Here is a 25,408-nt window from a genome sequence, read left to right as displayed (position 1 = left end):
CTAGCATAGTGTGGATAGATGGCAAATGCCTGGAGACCTAGACTTTGTTGATGATATTGAGCAACACCCATGCAAAGCTACAAAGACAGACACCTTTGCAAAAACAGCAGGACAAGTACGGCTCAAAATCAATTATCCCAACACTTCCTTGAAATCCGGACATTGAACAGTAACATCATACTAGGAGGTGAAAACATCAAAAAAGTAGAACAGTTCCTTTATCTGGGCAGCAGCAAACCAGCCAATAGAGACCTCAAGAAAGATGTGACATCAAGGTTAGGAAAGGCATCCACAACATTCACTACACTCAACAATGTATGGAAATCAATGATATAGAGAACCAAAACAAAATGGAGAATTTTCAACTCAAACATAGTCTCAGTGATAACATACTTCTGTTGGAGCTGAAGATCTATTAATATGTTTTGTGCCTACAAAATAAATGCCTATGTAAGTGTGACAGGTCTCCGGGGTGCAACACAGACAGTGGGACCACTGAGCTCACCAAACCCATCATCCTGGGTTGCCTTTTGCATTGTTATGAGACTGATGTCAAGCTACAAGCTCTGACAGGCACTGCACTCACACAGACATCCACAGCCAGGGACACACCCAACTGAGTTGTATGAATGATCCCCCAGTTACTCGTGAACAACCAATAGGGAGACTCCAGCCAATTCCCCCCATCTCCTCAATCTTTCACCCCTGAACTGAACCGTCTTGCACTGGTCAGAAGCCTGACCAGTGTAAGTTCATTACCTAGTTCACCACTTCATCAAAGGAAAGTGGACATGCACCAGCCTTTGTTAATCTAAGCTGAGATTTCCCGAGTATTTTAGACCAACTCACGGCAAGCATAAAGCATTAAAATAAGTTTATTAACTACAGAAAGATAGATTTTAAGAAAATATAAGCGGTAGACATAAAGGTCAGAGATAGTTATCTTAAGAAAATAAAAAGTAAACACCCATTCTAAATCTTAAACTTTTAGCCTAAGCTAGAGTTGAATCAAACCGCTTTTCTCAGCCTGACAGATGGTACAAGCAGGTTACAGTTCTTCAATACACCAGGTGGGACTACCTTCCAGCTTGGGACCAGACTTCCCCAATTCGAGGTTTTTGTCCTCCAGACATTCATCCAGGTGTTGAGTTGCAGGAAAAGAGACCAGATGAGGTCACTTTCTCTCTTTTTATACCTCTTCCAACAGCTAGAAAGATTCTTTCTGTGGTGTGGGGGTCAATCAGTCCCTCTTGGTCAAGCAGTCTCCATAGTGCACATGCCTTTTTCGAGAAGTCTCTGGGATAGTGGATTCGGTGTTGATTAGCCATTAACAACCAGTTACTCTTTTGTTGTAACTGAAAGGCTGGTTGTGGGTGTTCCTAACCTCATAACATATTTCAGTAACACATACAGCAATAGTACGTGCTATCCAACAGGTTATTGTTGTTCAACAGATCATGACTTACAAAATGATTCCTCACAAGACATACTTTGTACAAAACATGTCATATCACAGTGGTGAGTATGGGGGTTTCAGGATGCTCCTTTGAGGTGCAGAGTGTCACAATAAGATTCTGGGCATTAGACAGAGAGACTTCATTGTCAATGAAGCGATCAGAGAAATTGCCAACCAGCAACTTGTCTCTACTAGAATTAGAAGGAAGCATTGGGCATATATGGGGCATGTATTCTGGATGCCAGCACACAGACTCCTGCATGACACTGTCAAGTGGAAACCAACTGGTTTGAGGAAATGAGGGAGCCCAAGAGAAATCTTAAGAACCACCCTTGGCAGGAGGACAGAACAATCTATCTCAAGCCCAAAGCAGATGGAAGCAACAGCTGAATACAGAGAGGATGGAAGAAACTGGTTTCTGCTCTGTACGCTGACATTGGTGCGAGAAGTATATTGAAATAATATATGGGTACAAAATATATTGATTATTTCTTATTCTGGGAAAGTGGGACCCACAAAGGTAACAGTAAGCAACCTTTATCCCCCTGTGATCCTTGGACTGATAGTTGCTGGATCAGTCCTGATGGACATCCTGGAGCAGCTTCAGGACTAGTTCAAGGGGTACTAGTTTCCCACAGGGATAGCTGGAGTGCAGGAGCACTCTGGTCACCCTCCCTTTTCCCTGGTCACACCTGCTATGTCAAAAGAGGACAGAACCATGTATGGCAGTCCAGTGATACCAGGGATTTCCATATAGCAAGGGTCTCCCTAGTTAGCTAGTTATGCCAGCTTTAAGGCCTGTGCACTGCCAGAATGGCACAAAACAGCCTTAACAGAGCTGAGGATCTACCCCCAATAGATTTCCTGGTAGACAGAAGTACAGAGACCAAAAATAGGTTTTAAGAGGGTTTGCACAGTCTCCAAACCATATAATAGTTTCCAGTGAGTCAGCTGCATTGCATTATAATTTACTCTAGTGTTTACAGATGATATTGCCACAGTCGTCTCTCCCAGGTGCTTTGATATTGCACCCATTCAGTGCTCACTTGTGATGCAGCCTTAGATAAATACGTAAGGTCCAGTGGTTCACCCAAAGTACTGCAATTGCATCAATATCCCAGGGTACTTTTTTGAAAGAGACAATGGCTTCCCTAGGTTCCCAGCCTGTAATTCAAATACACTCCTGACTGCCCATGTAATAAAGTGAGAACAGCTCCATCCATAATGGACTAGTTCTTTCTTAAGTAACATTCTTTCAAGAGACACTCTGAAAGATGAACATCCTTAAACATGATATAGTCATTTATATGACAAGTCACAAATTAAATAGCATAAAGAAATGAAATGAAAATATACAAAAGCTGCTTTATTAAAAGTCATCTAGTGGATTTGTTCATGTTATTGGAAAGCTTTGTTGCAGAGACAGGCTATAAAACTTACAAGCACTCTTTGTCAGGAAACATAGCCTGAATGCAGTGCCAGATGTATTGGGAGACTTGAGAATGCTGCTTTTTAAAGTGCTTTCATTTCAGATGCTGTACCCTTTTGCTTCAGTCAATTTTGAAATGAATATGTTGTCACCTTAACTATAAAGTTGAAAGAAAAATAATCTTTCCAACCTACAGTTAAAGTTCAACTCATAATTTTGTAGAAGATTCTCAAGCGTTTTGTTTGCAGTCAAGGAAACAGAAACACATTCTACATGTTTAAAGTCAATGCAAGGAAACAGAACTCCGCAATACATATTTAATATAGGTTTGATTTCCTGTGGAGTGCTTTCCAGATGTTCTCTCAAACAGGCCTCTAGAAAATATGGTCTGGAGTAATTTTTTGAAAACAGAAAATTCTGTTTTGTGTCACTGTACCAGAAAATTACTGTTCTAATGCTTTATTACTTTATCCTGTATCCATAATTAGCACCATATTTTTGAAAATTGTTTTATTACACAGAAAGATCAGTAGTATAAATATTTATATTACTCTATTACAAATAAATCATATTGATTTAGACTCACATCTGAGAGTGGTAGTTTCTCTTAAGACCCAGTGGACACATGGTTACCTTAAATTAAAACTGCACTAATACATGATCTTATGGTACTCAGGGGTTTAAACTAACACTGACAATCATTGGATTACAGTTCTGGTGAGTTCTTTTGTCTCATTGTACCAGACATTGAGTATAAGGATATGTTGTGTCCCAAGTGATTAATCCATGCAAGAGAAGAGGAAATAAAGAAAAATTCCTACAGTGCTGACTTGGCTTATCTTGCTTTGCTTAAAATGCAGTAGCAAAACATACCAGGAGACAGGGAGTATATTTATTGTTTTAGACCAGGGGTTCTCAAACTTCATTGCACCGTGACCCTCTTCTGACAACAAAAATTACTTCACGACCCTAGGAGGGGGGACCAAAGCCTGAGCCCGCCCAAGCCCCACTGCCCTGGGGAGGGGGAAAGTGGGCAGGGCAAAGCCCCACCGCTCTGGGCAGTGGGGCCAAAGCTGTGAAGCTCCAGGGCTTCAGCCCCAGGACTCGTAACCTGAGTCCTGCTGCCCAAGGCTGGAGCCCTCGGGCTTGGCTTCAACCCTGGGTAGTGGGGCTCGGGCTTCAGCCCCGGGCCCCAGCAAGTCTAAGCCAGCCCTGGCAAATCCATTCAAAGGGGATCCCGACCCTCAGTTTGAGAACTGGTTCAAAATAATTGTTACTTAGAAAAAGAAATGTAGTTATGCAAAAACAGAAAAACGCACTTAACTGAATGTAGGTATATATTGTCAGTTTTAAAAGTGTCTTTTGTGTATATGTGTTTTTATGGAAATACTTGTGTTCTAATTGACTTTTTCACTGATACTTATTTTAAGTAAGATGAACTAACTGTTTTTTTAAGATAAATTAAAGCAGGAATGGAATATCTGTGTGATACATTAAATAAATAATCAGAAAATAGTTGAAAATCAGCTCCTGAAGTCCAAGGTTCTGTTTGTTACTTGTAATACAGAAGTTGCCTGTCATCAGCTAATGTGGAGAAACAGCATTCTATACTCAGCTTGGGGAGGGAAAATGTAAATTCATTTAATCTTCACTGTTTCTGGCTTTTCTCCCCTCACCAAAAAAAGAAAACACAAGAAAATGTTTGAAGGGAAGCCTTCCCCGCTCTCCCCCTCCCCCCCAAAAAAAACCCAAACACTAATTTTTTCAGTGAAGTTAATAGAGCTGCTGGTTAATTGATGTATATAAAGGTATTTCATAAGTTTTTTAAAAATGAATTAAGACCTGTTAAAATTCATAGTTGTGCCCAACTACCCAGGAGTGTGTGTATTTAAATAAGTAAATATGATACCAGTTAAAAGCATGCAAGTTTAGAGGTACTGAAGGAAAAAAGTCAGCACAGACAAGTCAAAATAAAAACCACAGGTGCTAGTGTAACCCCCTTTCCTGTCTTTCCTTCTTTCTCCCTCCCCCACTTTTTTCTGGTGTTCAGTCAGAAACCTCATTTCTATAATTACAGCTGCTGTTTCTACTTGTTCTGAATTGACCAAACATTCCCAGATAAGGTGGCAGTATAGAGGCTTTAGTGACTGTATATGAGTAGTTGCTATTTCAGCAGAATAGAGGGAGTGCAGGAAGATATTAGCTATGTTCAGTAGCTGTTTTGGAGCTAGTTTGGAAGTCTTTAAGGGCAATCATTCCTGTAAATGCATGCACACAGCTTTAATTCGAAGCTGAAAGCCCTGTCCAGTCAATAGTGAGATCTATTAGGGGTGCAAAACTGGCAGGCATTTTGAGCACCAGTCAGATGATCCAACTCAGGGAGAAGATAAGGCTGCCAGCAGTAACCCAGAATGAATCTGTGGGTTGGATCTCAATACGCTTTCCTGTCATTTTACAGGTGAACTGGCCCTTACTGGTGTGAAGCAGTTATATGTTAAGGTATCTGTAAAGTCCTTAGTCCCAAGAAAGAAAATAAGTAAATATATATATATATAAAATATAGCATTGGGTTATAGTTAAGGGGATAGGGAAGTTTGCTACTTGCCTAAAAGACTGCTGCCTTACTCTTGTTATTCTAACAAGAATTAGAATTAAATAAGATATGTGTATATATCTATATTGATGAGACAGAAAGTATGGTCTTGTGCCCTGACAAGTAAAGCACCAGTCAGAGCCAACCCAGCCCTGCAGAGAGAAGCTAGAGCTGCCCGAGTTACCCAGACTGAATCGGTGGGTTGGCTCTCAATATGTAATTCAGATTGTAATTTTATAGTCAGTGGGACTGAGACTGGGAAAACACCATAAAGGAGGAATTGGAGACTAGGGGCCAAATGTCTTAATGACTTGTATTACATCATTGAAACAAAGACCCCGTGTTAGCTTAACTGCAACAGTAATTGTCAGTTTTTCTTATATGAAATTGTGTATGTGCTCAATATTGTTGATGCTGAACTGGACTGGAGTGGGGGACACTGAAGCCTGAGGGGTTGGAGTGCTCTGGGGCCCCACGACCCCGGGGCATGCGGCTGAAGCTGAAGAAGTCATGGAGGTCTCTTAAAGTCACAGAATCAGTGACCCCAGGACAAAATTATTTCCTTAGTTATAAGTTACCAGGGGCGGTTCTAGGTATTTTGCCACCCCAAGCACTGCAGGCAGGCTGCCTTCGGCGGCTTGCCTGTGGGAGGTCCCTGGTCCCGCAGATTTGGCGGCACGCCTGCGGGATGTCCACTGAAGCTGCGGGACCAGCGCACACTCCGCTGAAGCCGCGGGACCAGCGGACACTCCGCAGGCATGCCGCCGAAGGCAACCTGCCTGCCGCCCTCGTAGCGACTGGCAGAGTGCCCCCCATGGCTTGTCGCCCGCTTGGCATGCTGGTGCCTGGACCCACCCCTGTAAGTTACACAAATACAAAACCTGAGAGTCTGTGCACTGGCCAATACCATATCCATACTCACATACCCAAAGATTTCATAGTTGGGTGGATCTCTCAACAGGTGGTCATCGATAAAGAGTTTCTGCTGGGAGTTTCCCAATGAGATCTTCCCACTCTAGCCCAGTCAGGGGACCTCCTTTTATTGTATTGTTCTGACCCCACATCTAACACCTTAGATGTGGGGTCAGAACAATACATAGATGTGTATGTGGAATAGATGTGTTCCAACCCTCCTTTTCCTTATCTGTATGTCTACACCCCATAAATTTTGGGTCTCCCTGATGGTCATAGGTTGTTCTCTTAGTTCCCCTTTTGCTTATTAGCATCTTAACATTTATGTCAACCTGTTTCCAAGGTAAACTGTGTTCAAAACAGAACTTGCTGTTATGTTATAATAAGGTGTCTTGTGTTCTTGCCTTTCTAGATGGGTGCATTACAGCATACTTACTGAAACATCACCTATTGGCCCATTCTTTCCCATAATTGTGTGACTTTACTGACAAGGGTTATTCTTAGGTCACCCATTTATGTCTAGCTTCCTTAAGCATAGTGTGGCTAAGCTGAAACATTAGAGGCCTCAGCCTGTAAGTCTTGTATTACAGCCATTCTTTACTCATATACCTAATACACACTCATCGCTCCTAAATACTTGTCAATAGTCCTATCCTACTTATCCATTCATCACGCATTGATTATATATGACATAACATATGAGTTCACCATGACACTAACACACCTCAGTGATCAAATGAACTAAGTGGCTACATGTTGCACAGTGCCACAGACAAGGCCACTTTATTTGCTTTGTACTAGAGAGGAATGGTATATTTCAGCTTGGCTTTTCTAGTTTGATGTGACTGAAATCACTGTATACACATATTCAGGGCTGGTGCAAGGAAGTTTCGCTCCCTAGGCAAAACTTGCAGCTTGAGCGCCCCCAGCCCTGCAGCAGCTCCCCCCCCCCAGAGGCGTGCCCCCCATCCTCTGGCCCGGGGAGCCCTGCGGTACCTCCCCACCCCAGCTCACCTCTGCTCCGTGTCCTCCTCGAGCATGCTGTCCTGCTCTAATTCTCCTCCCAGGCTTGCGGCGCCAAAGAGCTGATTGGTGCTGCAAGCCTGGGAGGCGGGAGAAGCGAAGCAGCAACTGTGCAGTGGAACCTCCAGGCTGCCGGCGGTGCACTGACCCAGGGGAACCCCTGGGCTGCCAGCTGCCAGTGGCGGCGTGCTGAGCCAGGGGAACCCCTGGGTTGCCGGCGGCAGCTCAGACTCCCTCTCCCTCCGCAGCCGCTGAAATGCTTAAAAAAAAATTGGGGGCACCGCTTTTTGGCCCCCCCAAATCTTGGCGCTCTAGGCAACCACCTAGTCCGCCTAAATGGTAGCACCGGCCCTGCACATATTTATGTACTTAGCCTGAAATTTTCCAATATCCAAGGTATGGTATCTTGCTGTTTGAATTTTAATGCAGCACATCCCTTAAAGTAGCTGTGTTGTGTCTAGACACCATTTGGCAGACACTGGAGCAGGTTTGATTAATTAGCGTAGTCACCAGGATGGCTCGACTGGTGTCTGTGCACTCTGTACATTTGTGCAAATGAGACAGAAATGGAAACGTAATCCACAGGCAGTATCTCCGCTGAGTCCAAATGGCAGCCTATTGAGTATCCTTGCTAAGCTTGTCACATCTGGAAATTGCTCTTTATCTCATTTACTGACCAAACTTATGGACTTTGGGGACATATTATCTACTTGCCGTAACAAGTGAATAAATCATGTTTTTAGCAGTGTCCACTCAGATCCACCACAAACTCCTGTATGGTCTCATGCACTTAAGCACTTTTGAAATTCTGTCCAAAAGAGGGCAGTGGTACACTCCCTGTTTGCAAAAGGAAAGACACTCAGTGGAGAAAGGCATCTGTGGTGTGGTTCACAAAAGCCCCATTTTTAGGTACCTCAGCAATCCAGAAAAGTCCCACTTGGCTGCCACCTAACCCTGTGTGTTCAGGTGCCTAAGTATTTTGCAGTAAAAGTTCTCTAGGTGCCTGTATTTCTGCCTCTCTGCATGCCTACTGCTGCCTCCTTCTGAGTGCCTATCTCCTGCCAAAGTCTTAGAGCAATTCACAAACCAGGGATGGTAGGTATTCAGCCACTTAAGTCGCACGTGGGGGCTTGATTTGGTAGCCATACTCAGAGGCTGCCTACTGGATCAGGTCCCTCAGTCCAGTTCATACACAACAACTGGGCAGGGAGGACAGCATCCCTTATAACTCTTAGCCTAGTAGATAGATTGCTAATCCAGGATGTGGGAGACCTGTGGTTCAAGGTCCCCCTCCTGAGGGAGAGAAGGGATTTGAACAGAGATCATCTGCTTCTTAGGTGAGTGCCCTAACCACTAGGCCATGGAATATTCTGATGTAGGTCTGCCTCAATCTCTCTTATTGAAATTGTTTCACTTCAGTTAAATAATTAAATATCAGTTGGGCCTGTGAATAAGCTAGAATGACTCTATAGCCCAGTGGTTAGGGCACTTACCCGAGAGGTTTCAGGAGGAGGGGACTTTGTACCAGGGGTCACTCACATCCTGAGTGAGTATCCTATCTACTATGCTAAAGGTTATAAAGGAGGTCTTTCTCCTCCGCTGTTTTGTTTCAGGCCCCACACACAATTTAGATAGCCAAACACCTCTCTTCCCCCAACTCATGGTTCGAAAGCAGAGATAGACATGTCCCTGCAGCCCAGACTTAGCCCTTCTTAGAGTTCAGCACCTAGGTCTTAGCACACACAACCTCTGGTGGTATCTTCCATTGGCTAGCACAGACAAGTGTTCCTGTGACTTTTCCAAAGCACCTAAAAGGGCATTCAGCCTTGCAATATTTAAATCCATTTGCTGATTCCGCATAATACTTCCTTTCTCCACTCTTTGTTCTGCTTTACTTCAAAAGTAAAGTAAATTCTTTGTGGAGGAAGGGCAGTCTCTTGCTTTGTGTATGTACAGTGCCTAGCACAATTAGACTGTAGTCTGAGTTAGGGTCTCTAGGCACTACTGTAGTAGAAATACATCAGCTGCAACAAAGAATTTTCCTATGCTAAGTGAAAATAATTCACCGGAATTAAAACTAAATTGATAAATTTACAGTGCCAGGAAGTGTTCCTTGCTCTCTTTTACTATACAGCACCAAGCAATGATGGACATTTACTAAATGCTGAATAATAATTAATAATTAAGTCCTTTGGAAACTTAATAGTAAGCCATTTTGGTCAATTCCTCCTATTCAGATATCTGTTTTAGTCAACGCACAAATAATCAGATAGAGGTCTCCTTTAGGATGTCCCTCCCTCACAAAAAAGTATAGAAAATCATGTTAGTTAATGGAGAATTGAAAAAATTTATTCCTCATCCATATAATACACTAAAGAGAAAAACTGTGAAAACATTAATGTCTTCTAAGTGTGTGTGTGAAACATCTTTTAATATATATAATATATACTCAAGGGGTGTATGTGGTTGTCAGGGAGGGGTAGTACCTCTGATAGGGGAGCAGTCGTACTCCTAGGAGTGGCTCATCCACTTTGGTCCCCACTTGACACCCAACTCTCACCTGTGGCTCCAAGTAGCTGTCAGCATGCAACAGCGGCCACACTCCGGAAACCGTCTCGACTGGCGGGCTAAACCAGGTGAGGGTAGCCGATGAGTCTGAGACCCTTGGTGGGTTAGGGCCTGTCTACCCATTGCATACGAAGGCTGGATCCGGCTGACTGAGGAAACCTGGTTCAACGGTCAAGAAGGCGGTGATAGCAAGCGTTGTGGAACGCTCAAGAGCACGACAAGACACGTAGGCATCCTGGTCATCCACTGCGCCTTGCCCTATCTCCAGCCGTCTCGACTCTTGTCCTGCCACTGGATACAGAAAGGAACTGGGAAGAGAGAGTGAGGTTGACGTCGCGCAACTCTCCCTCACTTTAATTCAATTCACATGCAAGTCTCGACATCATATCATATCAAGTCCTGTGGTGATGGGCAAGCGGCGAAGCAGCAGGTGTGGATACACTGGGAAGTGTAGCCGCGGACCTGCAGACAGGCGGCTCAGGTATAATTGTCATTCCTCACAGCAGTGGAGCTCAGCGTCTTCTTGAGCGACTGAGCAGCCCTATTCAGGATAGCACTGCTCACCTCTGTAGAATGAGGAGGGGGCTAGAAAAGGTGCCCTAAACATTGTCTGCTTCACCTTACCTTGGCCAGCAAACCTTGGCTGGCGGGGATCCCATAAAAGCAGTCGAACAAAAACAAAACTTAGAGTGACACCGATCGCCATTGGCACATGGAATATGCACACTATGGACAACATCACGGCAGACAGACCAGAGAGAAGAACAGCACTTGTCACCAGAGAGCTCGCACGCTACAACATTGACATTGCAGCCTGTAGCGAAACTCGCCTTGCTAATGAAGGACAGCTGTCCGAGTCAGGTGGAGGCTATACATTCTTCTGGAGTGGCCGCAGCAGTGATGAACATCGTGAATCTGGAGTTGTCTTCGCCATCAAGAATCATCTTGTTCGGAAACTTGCCAGTCCCCCCAAGGATGTGAATGATGGTCTCATGACAATGCAGCTTCCGCTTCAAAAAGGAAAACAAGCTACTTTGATCAGCGCATACGCTCCTACAATGACCAACCCAGAGGATCTGAAGGATAAATTCTACAAAGAACTAGATGCTCTGCTATCATCAGTGCACCGCACAGACAAGCTGATCCTGCTTGGTGATTTTAATGCAAGAGTCGGATGCGATGCTGCAGCCTGGGAAGGAGTCATCGGGGAAAAATGGAGTGGGAAAGTGTAACAGCAATGGTCTGTTACTGCTGAAAACGTGTGCAGCACATGACCTTCTGATCACCAATACTGTCTTCCACCTCCCTACCCGTAACAGGACTTCGTGGATGCATCCCTGTTCCAAGCACTGGCATCTGATCGACTATGTCATCATCAGGAGAAGGGACAGACAAGATGTCAGGGTTACAAAAGCTATGTGCAGTGCTAACTGTTGGATGGATCACAGGCTCATAGTATCTAAAATGAAGCTCCGTATCATGCCGAAGAGACGACCACAAGGCTGTAAGACTCTCTCGAAAGGATCAACGTGTCGAAGCTGAAGAACAGCCGCATCACTGAAAATCTAGCAGGAGACCTAGAGAATGAGCTTGCTGATCTTCATATTGAGGATGATGCTGAGAGAGACTGGGAGCGATTCCGCAACACTGTCCATACAGCTGCATCGAAGGTATTGGGACCCTTCACACCCAGGCGGCAAGACTGATTTGATGAAAATGATGCAGAAATCCAGGCCTTACTTGCTGAGAAGCATCGCCTGCATTGTGCATATCAGAACGATCCATCCTCAGCGGCAAAGAAGACCGCCTTTATCAACGCTCGCAGAACAGTACAGAACCGACTGTGCAAAATGCGGGACTTGTGGCTGAGTGCCAAAGCAGATGAAATACAGGCGTACGTTGACAGGAATGACTATAAGCAGTTCTATGAAGCCCTCAATACACTCTCTGGTCCACAGTCTTCTAGGAGCTTTCCCCTTCTGAACTCTGATGGCACTGTGCTCCTTATAGAGAAGACGCAGATTCTCCAGAGATGGGCTGAACATTTTGAAGCAGTTCTCAACTGCCCCTCAGTCATCAATGATGAGGCCATTGACAAGATGCCCAGGTTGCAGTCAATGACTCCATGGATGCTTCACCAGAAGAGGATGAAGTGAAGAAAGCCATCAACCAGCTGTCAAGTGGCAAAGCCCCAGGGTCAGATGCCATACCAGCAGAGGTGTACGAAGTCGGTGGACCCGTGCTGCTTCAGAAACTCACTGAGCTCTTTGAGTCCTTCTGGAAGCATAGATCCATTCCACAAGAATTTAGAGACGTGTCCATCATGCACCTCTATAAGAGGAAGGGCAATCGCCAGGTATGTGACAATCACCGTGGAACTTATTGCTCTCTACAGCGGGGAAAGTTCTTGCACGGGTTCTGTTGAACCAATTGATCACTCACCTGGAGCAGGGCTTACTGCCAGAATCACAGTGCGGCTTCCACAAGGGACGTGGGACTATTGACATGATCTTCGCTGTGCATCAGCTACAGGAGAAATGTCAAGAGCAGAATCATGAACTCTACACAACTTTTGTGGACCTCACGAAAGCATTCGACTCTGTCAGTTGCCAGGGTCTGTGGAGGATCATGTCGAAATTCGGCTGTCCAGACAGATTCATACGAATGGTACGTCAATTTCATCACGGTATGATGGCTCGTGTCCTGGATGACAGTGAAACATCTGAGGCCTTTCCAGTCACCAACGGCGTCAAGCAAGGGTGTGTTTTAGCACCCACTTTGTTCAGCATGATATTCTCTGCCACTCTAACTGATGCCTTTCAACACTGCACTGATGGAGTAGGCCTGAAGTACAGAACTGATGGGAAACTATTCAATCTGAGGCGACTGCATGCCATCACCAAGGTGGAGGAAACTGTACTTCGAGACTTTCTCTTTGCCGATGATTGTGCTCTGAATGCTAGTACAGAGCCAGAAGCGCAAGCCAGTATGGACAAGTTTTCATCTGCATGCAGCAACTTCGGTCTCACCTTTAACATCAAGAAGACTGAGGTCATGCACCAGCCAGCTCCCCACGCTCCGTACTCAGAACCCGCCATCACTGTAAATGGACAGAGACTTCATGCAGTAGACCACTTCACATACCTGGGCAGTAGCCTTTCCTGAGCAGTGTCAATTGATGATTAAGTAAACTGCCTAATTGCTAAAGCCAGCTCCGCATTTGGCTGATTGCGCTCCAACATCTTGGAACATCGAGGGATCAGCCTACCAACGAAGCTGAAGGTCTACCAAGCAGTGGTGCTTCCAACTCTGCTCTACGCCTGCGAGACATGGACTGTTTATCAGAGCCATGCATGAAGGCTCGATCACTTCCACATTTCCTGTCTGCAATCAGATGGCAGGACAAAATGCCCGATACTGAAGTCCTTACCAAAGCCAGTCTGCCATCAGTTCACACACTGCTGATGAGAGCCCAGACCAGATGGGCCGGACAAATCATGAGAATGTCAGACGAGCGCATTCCTAAACAACTCTTCTTCAGAGAACTCACCCAGGGAAAGTGCTGGAGGACAAAGAAGCAGTTCAAGGACACGCTGAAGACCTCTCTGAAGTCCCTCGAGATCAACACCGCCACATGGGAAACCCTTGCACTGAACCATCCAGCATGGCGCAGCCTCATTCACACAGGCAGTAATACCTCTGAGGTGAGGCGTACTGCTGAGGCTGAAAGAAAGTATGAGCTGCGCAAGTCCAGAGCTGCTCGCATATCATCAACAGTGCCATCACGTCTGCCCGACGTGTGACAGGATCGGACTGATCAGTCATCTTCGGATGCACAGAGTCCGGTCATAAAACGAATGAGTTGTTGAGGTCTTCATCGACAAGGATGGACAAACATCATCATCATATACTGAAGGTTAGAGCCTTCAACAGTCCATTTTGGTCATGAAGACTCTCTTCCTTTTTCTTCACAACTTCTCCGTGCATCTCTTTGAGCAACCAGCTAGTGCCATGTCTTTCTTTAGTTCCTACTTCCATGAGACTTCATGGTCTCTTCTCCAAATCTCTCCTCTTTTGGGGATGAAACTCTTCTCCCATTTAAGTCAACGGAAAAGCTTTCATTAACTTCATTGGGGCACAATTTCACCTCAGGTTTATTCTGTCTGGTTTTTTTTCCCCCAGTATCATTCCTCCAAACCCTTTGGACATCCTGGCCCCAGTGAAGTCAATGGGAGTATTTCCCCAAGTTTAAAAAGTGCTAGACAATAGCTGTGCCTCTAACCACCACTACTCATTGCCATACTTTTTTCTTAGTGCCACTCATGATTATCCCTATTTTATTATAGAGAGTATTGCTTCTGATTATCAGGTTATCCTGCAACTATGACACCTTTTGAATATTTTAAGTAGTCAATCAACAGAGTTTTAAGAACTTTTCAAATGGTTCATTTCCATAAGTGTATTTCTAACCCACAAATTTCAAGTGTCTTGGACCTTCTTTCATCAGTGATCTATTCACCCGTAGGCCAAGATTCACCTCCAAATAATGAAATACACAGAGAAGTTTTGCATAACTCACTGAATACTGCAAAAAACTTACTGCTTTTAAATGTACAGCATTAGTTTTATAAATGGCATACATACCCACAGCTGTGCAAACAATGCCATAGTTCAATTAACCAGCCTTAAAAAGAGACGAAGTGGCAACTGCCTCAGATAATTTCAAAACATCAAAGAGCTTTTTAAAAATACTTCAGAAAGAAATATATAAAGGTGTAATTAATATTGCCTAAAGCAACAGGGCATGCTAATATGAGGTGAGTCCATGTCACAGAATTTGTTTTTATGTACAAGACTGATTTTAAAAAAATCCTTGGGGTCTTTTTTTTTAAAAAATATTTCAAAGCTTATTCATTTATCCCTCAATATTTGAAAGATCAAGATCATAAAGGAAAAACTGAACTTGTGTTCTTTCTGTATTTTTAGCTGCTCCAAATATTTTTACTAGTGGTATTACTAGTACCACGTTTGGGGGATTTTTTCTTCAAATGACTGATAGCTGTTTTGAGCAGATTTGCATGGGATTTATCGATAGGTTCATGCTTATTTTATTTGGTTAGTAATATGCACAATATTTAAGGTACACTTTTCAGAAGATCTGCAGTTTACTTTGAGGAGATTTCATTTGGCTAAAATAGGACTATTTAATTTCTTTTTTCTCCCCACAAAAAGGAAAGATTTTCCTTCCTTAGAAGGTGATTTTTTTAGTGGCGCGCTCAATTCCTTTTTTACGCCAAAGGAGAGGGAAAAAGTCATTAATACGGCCATGCACGTGGAGGATTTGTGATTTGGACACTGGAAATGAATTCATTGTTTTGAATGTCGTGTTATATATTTTACATTACACAAGTGATTGTCTGTATATACTATTCATATATACCTACACATCCTGCGTGAATATAATCATGTAAACTAAAACACAAACATTCACGCTGCAAATGTCACTCACTATCAAAATTCTCAGTTAGATACTAGAGAATTAGCAAGACACTTAACCAAATAGTTTTCCTACTCAAAAACTGGTTAGAACTGCCACATTGAAGGAATATGAAGTTAACATAATATTCAGAGTAACTGTTGTCAAACGTCTTTTGTATTATCCCATTGCTTATTATCAACATCTCCAAAAGGGTTGTCATCTCTGCCTAACAGAGTTTTAATATGATGTACTATGCTTTAGGCAGGGCTTTGGTTATCACCGACTAGGTTATTTTTGTATCCTAGTTTATTTAAAGAGCGGTATCACTAGTTTGGGCTGGCTGGCTGACCATGCTGTCAGCTGGGTCACAGTGATCAGAACATTTTGGGCCAGATCCTCAATTAGTGTAAATCAGCATCGATCAGCTGAAATTAATAGAGCCACAATAATTTACCCCAGTTGAGGATCTGACCTTCTGTTTTTATTTCACACATCACAGGACTTTTCTTTCCACCGTAGACTCAGGTTTAAATAATCTGTAAATTTAGAGGCTCTAAATCTGTGTCAAAGCTAAGATTATAAGTAAAACGAGTTTGGTGGCCTAAGCTTAGTTTCCATTGGAAAGTAATCCACATCAGTATTTGATACAATTAGTTGTCTGTTCAAGAGCATTTAAGAACTAAGGTAGCATGGAAACTCAATTACTTTTTGTCTCTAGAGAGAGACAGAAAGATCCTGCAAGTCAGGGAGAACATTTATTGGCAATCTAGTGCAGTGGTGCTTGAACTACAGCTGTCTGAACTATAATTGGCCTATGAAAATTTAGACGTGCGATGCTACTAGATTGTTAACTTTCATTACCACAAATATTCTCCAGAAATTAACACAGAATTCAAGCTGGATGCATTAGGGATCAGTTGAGCCCTTCTGAGCCTCCTCAAGGGTTTACTACAACAAATACAGTCTTTAAACAGGCTGTACAGTAAATGACCAGTGTTGTTACATCCAGGGGGTTAGTTATGGGAGCTTAAAAACATTTGGCAATGAGGGAGCCTGTTAAGTGAGTTCTGGAGGCAGGCACCTTGTAGTCCAAGGGAAAATGGAACAATTCTAAACATTGTGGCACCTGCCAGAAATATATTGAGGATTTTCAAGACACTAATCTGTGCTCCTGCAGCTCAAAAAAGAGCCTTTGTTTGGGGGGTTTGCCTACTTACATAAATAAGGACATTTAAATCTGTGGAGCTATTTTAATGCCCAGATACAACACATGGAACAATTTTTGTTTCCTGCTCCCATTATGAAGATTTTGTGCCACACAGACTCAGTATGCTTTCTTTACCCGCAGGAGTTTAGTCTATGTCTTGAAACATAATTTATAAACATCTTCTTATATGTAATAACCTAAGAAACTCCCAATGGACTATCCTTCCCCTCCCAGATTCCATTTTCCCAGACATCTCCCAACATGCTCTCTCAGCCCTGGTCTACACTGGGGGGAAGATCGATCTAAGTTATGCAACTTCAGCTATGTGAATAACATAGCTGAAGTCGACGTACTTAAATCGCGGTGAGTTGACTCTGCTTGCGCCTCTCGTGGCGCTGGAGTACAGGAGTTGATGGGAGAGCACTCTGGGGTCAATTTATCGCATCTAGACTAGGGTTTGTCTTCACTGCCCGCTGGATCGGTGGGCAGTGATCAATCCAGCGGGGATCGATCACTGCCCACCGATCCAGCGGGTAGTGAAGACAAGCCCGCAGTCTCTAAGGTATTGATTGGGAAAACACCATAGTGTCTAACTGCTTGCCCAAACTTTCTTCATGATGCTATTGTTCTCTTCTTAACCTGCACATTTAAAAGATCTCTGTGAGGTCAGTTTGCCAACTTGCTGAGCCCTTGCATACACTCTATTCTCTGACATGAAGTACAGTAAAGAGTTAATGAAAATTCAGAGAGCATGTATCGTTAAGTAGGATGTACCTGAAAATCAGCAGACAGTTACATTACTCCACAGAGATCTTTAAAAACAATATGAGGGCAGAGATCCCACAGAGCTTGGAAGAGTGCCGGGGGAGAGGAATGAAGAGAGAAAGGGGGGAAATATCAAGTTGTTGTCAGTGAGACATTTGTACAGGGTTAGAAGCATATAGCAACCGAGCAATAGATTGAAAAAAAGTTCAGATACAGTTTTAATAAGCAGGATGCTTTCTTTAACTTAGTCTGAGAACCTTTTGAAGTTTGCACATCACTACTTTCTATCCAATTAGTAAGACTGGTGAAACAATAATAGCAAACAAAATTAGTCAGTCTCTGGAGGATTCTGTTCTTACTAACACAGAAGTTAGTAAGAACCAACTGGTTTGGACAGGTTTTACTTTTCTGTAAAAGTAAAACCTGTCCAAACCAGTTGGTTCTTACTAACTTCTGTGTTTCCTTTAACCCTGTAAAACTACCTAATGTGATAGAAAATAATATTTAGCCCTTACTGTTCCTTGCATCTGCAAAGTGCTTTGCAAAGCTTAACTAATCCTCAAATGTTTCTGTGAATGACTATAAGCAAAGGACTATTACCCCCATTTCACAGATGAGAAAACTGAGGCAAAGAGGTTAAATAGTTTTCATTTACATAACATCTTGGGTGTGCATGTCCATTCATAGGTAAATAAAAATATTCCTGCCCTGGTTACCCTACAATTTCAAGTATCAGAGGGGTAGCCGTGTTAGTCTGGAACTGTAAAAGCAGCAAAGAATCCTGTGGCACCTTAACGACTAACAGACGTTTTGGAGCATGAGCTTTCGTGGGTGAATACCCACTTCCTCAGATGCATGTAGTGGAAATTTCCAGGGGCAGGTATATATATGCTAGCAAGCAAGCTAGAGATAACGAGGTCAGTTCAATCAGGGAGGATGAGGCCCTGTTCTAGCAGTTGAGGTGTGAAAACCAAGAGGGGAGAAACTGGTTCTGTAGTTGGCAAGCCATTCACAGTCTTTGTTCAATCCTGAGCTGATGGTGTCAAATTTGCAGATGAACTGAAGCTCAGCAGTTTCTCTTTGAAGTCTGGTCCTGAAGTTTTTTTGCTGCAGGATGGCCACCTTAAGGTCTGCTATAGTGTGGCCAGGGAGGTTGAAGTGCTCTCCTACAGGTTTTTGTATATTGCCATTCCTAATGTCTGATTTGTGTCCATTTATCCTTTTCCGTAGAGACTGTCCAGTTTGGCCGATGTACATAGCAGAGGGGCATTGCTGGCATGTGATGGCGTATATTACATTGGTGAACGTGCAGGTGAATGAACCGGTGATGGTGTGGCTGATCTGGTTAGGTCCTGTGATGGTGTCGCTGGTGTAAATATGTGGGCAGAGTTGGCATCGAGGTTTGTTGCATGGATTGGTTCCTGAGCTAGAGTTATTATGGTGCGGTGTGCAGTTACTGGTGAGAATATGTTTCAGGTTGGCAGGTTGTCTGTGGGCAAGGACTGGCCTGCCACCCAAGGCCTGTGAAAGTGTGGGATCATTGTCCAGGATGGGTTGTAGATCCCTGATGATGCGTTGGAAGGGTTTTAGCTGGGGGCTGTATGTGATGGCCAGTGGAGTCCTGTTGGTTTCTTTCTTGGGTTTGTCTTGCAGTAGGAGGCTTCTGGGTACACGTCTGGCTCTGTTGATCTGTTTCCTTATTTCTTCATGCGGGTATTGTAGTTTTGAGAATGCTTGGTGGAGATTTTGTAGGTGTTGGTCTCTGTCTGAGGGGTTAGAACAGATGCGGTTGTACAATTTCAAGTAAATCACCAAAACAACAACTATGAGGATAGGCCAAGGTAGGTAAGGGAATGCCAACATGGAGACTGGAAGGTGTAACTTGCTTAGGGCCATGGTGGGATCTTGATCCTGCTCCATTAAAGTCTATGGGAGTTTTGCCTTGGACCTCAGTGGGAGCAGTATCAGGCCTTTGAAGTGCTGAGATTAAACTCAGGAGTTCTTGGCTCTCAGCCTTTTTCTTGAATCTCTAAAATAAGTTACAATAATAGTCTGCATACATATAGCACTTTTTCATTCAGAGATCTCAGAGCACTTTTCAAAGGTGGGTAGGTACGAATGCTCCCATTTTGGAGATGGAGCAATGGCAAAGTGAAGGTCTCATGGTAGTTCAGTAGCAGGTCTAGGAACTGAACTCGGGTTTCCTTACTCTAAGTCCTCAGCTCAATCCAGTCGACTTCTGCTAAGTGCACATTTTACAAGGGCAAAATGTTTTCTCCAGTACTATTGCTCCAGGGGACTGCGTGCGCTATGCTATCTGGTAAGGCCTGCTTCCCCTGGTTTAGCCAGCGTGTTCTGCGGGCTAATACAGAATTGGGGCAGGCCCAGGCTGGTAGTGCTTGGGATCACATTACATGACAACCCCTTGTGCAACTCCTTGGGCACAAATGTATAGTTCTGCATAATCAATAAACCACTTGTTCTAGCAGATACTGTGTTCTCTTACTACAGATTTTCTTCCAGATGTCATACTCCTGCTCTCTGATCAGAATTCAGAATCACAAAACGTGAACTCTTTAATGATGGATTCTCTTGTTTGCCCATATTTGGTGGGAAATGCAGAGTACTCATTTTGGTATAAAGTGTATAGTTCAGTGTGCAATGTCCTTCGCTGACTGCATACCTTACACTTCTCAGATCTGCACTCCAAAAGCAGACAGGGATGTATTTAAAAAGGGAGTCTTGCCAGTTTAAATGTGTATTATGTATGAATTTAAGAAGATGAAATATTGACAAAAAAAAGAAGAGTGCAAAAGGTAAGGCTGCCTGGAGGCTTGATTTTTAAAGATATGCATTTTTTTTTCTTACCATGTTGCAGATCTCGCCTTGCAGATTTTTTCACAAACTGCCAGCCTGAGTCACGGTCTATTAGTAGCTGTCTGAAGGAAAACTATGCTGACTGCCTCCTGGCTTACTCGGGGCTTATTGGTAAGAGCTTTGCGGCGAGTGGGTGCTCTCTGAATGTTGCTTGCAAATGGAACAAAAGACTGACATCTTGAAGGCCTGCTGAAAACAAAAAATAAAGTTAATGCTCCGGGCCATATTGCGCCATGACATTGTAGGCAGAATTCTCCCAATTAAATCAATGGCCCTTTGTTTTGACTCTAAGAGTCATCTGGAGTAAATTGAGCTGTACAGTAGCAAGCAGAAGAAGGGCAGAGGATGAGGGGAAGAAATGGGCTTGACTGTGAAGAGAATCGATATGGAAGCATGTGGAAGTAAATCTTGAAAACAAAGGGATTGATATTGGACAGGCCCATTGAGTAAAATGTGAATAGAGTAAAAAGAGTAGAAGACACTAAAACTTGCTAGTGTTTGCTGTTATCAGAAAAGCAGGTGGTATTGACACATTTAGGAACACTGACCATGAATTGAAAAATGAGGCCGCAATAGACCAAATCAGTCTCATTTCACTTCCATCAGCTGTAGCTTTCATGATCTTCCTGAGGCCCTTCAAACTGTTTTCTGAGATGCCTGTCTGTGGAGGTGAACTTATCTCCTGAAATCCTCTCCTTCTCCAATAATTCATTTTGCTCGCTGTCACCTGCGTGACTCTCAACCAGGGGACACTTATATGCAAGTCAAATTTCATATCCCACCCATGCTGTTTAATTCCTGATTGGGAGAACTTGTCTCCAGAAGGGAACTTTCCACAGAAATGTCATGGCTGGACAATAAAGGACAACGGGAGCATTAAGACTGTGAAACAAACAAATTACAAAACTGGTCACTAGGTAAGGATTTTTTTTTTTCAAGCTCACAGCCTGCACCTGCCATGATGCATTCATAGCCCCTTTTGTTACACGTGAGGGCCCCAGCCGAGCCCCTGAAGCAGATCCTGCTGTTAAATAAATGTCTTCTGAAATACCTTCCAGAACAAAACATGTACAGAACGGTCTGATCTTGCTGGAAAATGAAATTAAAAGCAAGTCCTCAAAATGAATAAAGTAAATTATACATGGTGAGTACTAAGAAAAGACATAGTAGTTTTAAAGACCACAGTCCAAGATTTAACAGAAAAAATAATATACAGAAAGCAGGACACAGGAGCAGTGACTGATAAAAATTCATTTGACTCGTGAACAAAGAACTGAGTAGCAAAGAAATCAGATCCAGTCAATGAAATTACGAGTGGTAGCTGTTGGCAAGGAGTAACTCTTGTACTAATGGATAACTCTGGATAAGAGCTGTTGGCAGATTGTTACTAGGCCTAGTGATTTTTGCAGAGAATTTTATTGGATCTATTTTGCAATTTAACCTTAAGGATGACCCAGTTCATATAGAGAGGTGCTTTTGTGTTCTTATAGGCAATGATATTGCAGAACTAGTATAACACTGCATAAACACTTTCTGACTCCAGGGACGTGGAATGGGTCCCTAAGGAAGTGAAATCAAAAGGAGATCTAACTTCTGAAGGGAGAAATAAACATTTTTCTTCTCTCCTAACAGCCCCCAGACACATGCATGAAGATAGGAGCTGACTAGTGTTACAGCAGTTTACACTTCTCAGCTGTAGTTCAGATAAACAGAGGAATATACTAAAACAAACGTTCCTTGTTGTGGTACAAGATCCTGATTCTGAGCTCAGTCAGACCAGCATAGATGTGGAGTAAATTCATTAGCTTCAGTAGAGAAACTCCAAATTTGCAGCAGTCTAGATGAGATCAGAATCAGGGCCAAAGTCGTCCTACTGACTGTTATAAAATACATGGGAAGCAGACAAATTTTGGTTAACTCTTTGTAGCAAGCTATTCCAGGTTCGTTCATCTAAATACCAGGCATCTCCAGCTGGCGTGGCTAAGAGAAAATACTGGTCGTTCAAACTGAATGCTCATTCATTTAGTTTCTTCATAAGAGGCTGCATACAATTCTGAAGAGATGGCAGCAAGATTTTTGTAACCTCTGCGCTGTTTGTTTCAGGAACGTGAAGGTTCCCTGAGGAATGGACAGGGGATCTGCCTCTGCTCTCACATACGCTGATGTAAACTAGAGGCAACTCCACAGAAATCAGTGGAATTAGAAGTAGAAGGTGTAAATGAGAGTAGAGTCATGCCCATTGGCAGTAGGTGAGATGTTATACCAGTTAAGTGGAAAATAGGTTGCATGGAGGGGTGGTTTTGGATTTATTGGTATGCTATACACAGTTTGAAAGTATATTTTATAGGAAAGGATTTTTGATTTTGTGTGTGAGCTAATGAAAATTAATAAATACAGGTTTTGGGGTTTTTTTGTTGTTTTTAAAGTGATAACCTGTAAAGAAAAAATACATGATTATTTGGTGTAGAAAAAGGTTGGAGATCCAAAGATGTGAAACCCAGCACATTGGTCATTCCTAAACTAAGCACACTGGTCCCGTCTCTGCTCCCACACTGATTTCATACAAGTGTAACCCTATTGAATTCAACAAAAGGTTTTCCATTAATTTTCTGAAGCATTTTCCCTTATTTGTTTTCCACATCCTGTCCTTTTAATTTCCCTGTATCTCCCTGAAATTCCGTAGGATTTTGTGTGAGTGAACTGGGATTGCAGGATCAAACAATGTAACACACTGCTAGGGATACCCAGAGCTATGAGCCACTATGTTACCTCTCTCGACACGTTCCTAGCTATCTTACATATGAATCATATAAAAACAGTTTTAGCGCTAGAAGTGAGAGTCTCTGTTACCCAATAAGTGTAAATCCTGCCAACTACACCACTGTAAGGTGCTGCTTATAAGCCACTTGTGCTAGCTCTCTGCCTCAGCAAGAGTGAATTTTGTTGGCAGTTGCACTTCATATAAGTTCCTGCCACACCAATCTGTCTTCCTCACGAGCAAACTCCTCATGGCTCTCCTTGCCCCAGCCTTGCCTAGCAGATTACACTCAGTAAACTCCAGCTCCCAAGCTCCTCAGAGATGTTTCTCTGCAGTGTATGGCTGCTCTGTTAAAACGTCAGTATATCACAGCTTATTCGTTTACTGGGGTAAATATACCCTACTGTTCAAAAACAGCACAGAATTGGTTTATAGTAAAACTAAAACAAGTTTTTTAACAAAAGAGAATTGATTAAGTGATACCAAGTAAAAGAGCTAAGTGTAGAGATGGTTACAAGCAAATAAAAGTGGAAACATGCATTTAAAAGTCAAAAACTTAATCTATCAAAATACCGTCTTTGTTCAAGATGGCCTCTCTCACCCACAGTCTCCTTTCCAGCTTTTCACTTGCTGGGTTGGCCAGCACCCATTAAAGAAATCAAATCGCTTGGTTTCTTTGTTTCCTTTAGGTGAAGGACAAAGCAGGGGTGGGGAAGGGACCTCTGTCTGTTTCTTATGACCCAAAAGGGATTTCTTTGTTGTACAAGTCAGGAAACCCTCTCGGGAATTCAGTCTCCTGTGATTCCCTGGGGAGCAGGAGCCCTGTTAATTTTCTGTCTCTCAAGTTCAGGAACAGGATAAATAACCCCAACTGGTTTAGCTGGATAGCTTTGTTTACTGCTAATATTTAAAAATAGGTTAAACCCACATTCCATTGTCTAGGGCAGACAGACCTATGTATCACCTTAACCTAGACTAGGCTGTCTTGTCTTAAACATGTTTTAATAACATCTTACAGAGGGAATGTATAACTTCATACATAAAGTTAACACATGCATTTTACAATGATATTAATAGCCAGCATGTTGTTAGCTTTCATATGATCCCTCACAAGGCATATTTTGTGCAGATATTATTGCAGTAGTGTAGAGTGTGAATACACGAGTGCCTAGAGACACAAGCACATAATTCTGGATCTTGTTATAATTAGCTGATCTTCTGGCCAGGGCCCAATGACTCCTGTCATTTTGCATTCTTGCTGAGTTGTGTTTCTTCTACCTTGCTGACAGTCCTGTTGTAAAGCATATGTACTTAGTAATTTTAACAGTCTCTGCTAGCATGGGCCAATTCCTGTAGTCAAACTTCACATGTTCAGGATCACACCTTGGTTGGAGGAACTTACCAGTAGCTAAACTTCTTTTCATTCTTAAAAGAGATTCTGATTCGAGCTGGGAGATGTGTTGAGGTTCAGGTCAGTTTTGCCTCTGCCTAATGCATGACTTTGATGCCTGCTCCAGAGAACATGATACAGCATTTGGAAATAGTGACCACAACAGAGCTATTATGACCTATTTTACTCCCAACTGCCATGATTACCCTGCTCGGTTAATGTCCTTCAGCAGAATTTTCAAGAGGCCATCTTGAAACAAACACAAAATTCCACACACAGAGGAAAAAGAAATCCACCCCAGGAACCAAACGAGTAATCTACTTGGGTTCATATCTGCCCCCAGGTTTGAATGACAGACTTATTTTCTGCTAGCTGCTCTTTCAGCTGCTCAGTTTTTTCCAGTGTATACATTTTATGTGCTGTATGTACGCCTTCCTCATTCCGCCTTTCCTATAGTCACTGACCCTGCCCACGGTTTGGGACCTTTTACACTTTCGCCCTCTGTTTAGACTCACTTTTATGGCCTCTTCTTCTTGAAAGTCTTGCCTTAGTGGCCCTTCCAGCTTCCTTCATACCCTATTGTTTTCTAATTCTTTATCAAGTATTTTTATCATCAGTTTTTCTGATACTCGTCTATTTTCTTTCCATTAAAAAACTCTGGTTTTTCATTTTCTCTCTACATTACTTTCTTCTTTCCAGATCATATATATCACATAGTTGAAACAGTGGGCTGAAATCATCAAAGGAATAATGGGTAGATATTTTTCATTGCTTTATTTTAATTTAATAACATTCCTATTCTTATTTATCTACTGTTATATTTTCATAAACAGTACAAGTGATATTTGCAGATTTTGCTATATTCCCCACCTGCATTTCATAAACAATTTGAACTGTTCTTACACATATGCTGATCTTCTGTAGTCATTGGGTAATTGTCACTACAACTTT

General features: G+C 42.8%; 1 protein-coding gene across 3 annotated transcripts in view; it reads left to right on the top strand.

The window, feature by feature from the left end:
• Positions 1-25,408, top strand: part of GFRA1 (GDNF family receptor alpha 1) — a 213,988-nt gene that overhangs the window by 141,486 nt on the left and 47,094 nt on the right. For all 3 annotated transcript variants that reach the window (XM_030570968.1, XM_030570969.1, XM_030570967.1), the window contains one exon: positions 20,311-20,420. In XM_030570968.1, coding sequence (XP_030426828.1) covers positions 20,311-20,420 — 110 coding nt within the window. The remainder of the gene's footprint in view (positions 1-20,310; positions 20,421-25,408) is intronic.

This window comes from Gopherus evgoodei, chromosome 7 (assembly GCF_007399415.2).
Source record: "Gopherus evgoodei ecotype Sinaloan lineage chromosome 7, rGopEvg1_v1.p, whole genome shotgun sequence".
NCBI lineage: Eukaryota > Metazoa > Chordata > Testudines > Testudinidae > Gopherus > Gopherus evgoodei.
This window is presented reverse-complemented; position numbering and strand designations above follow the sequence as displayed.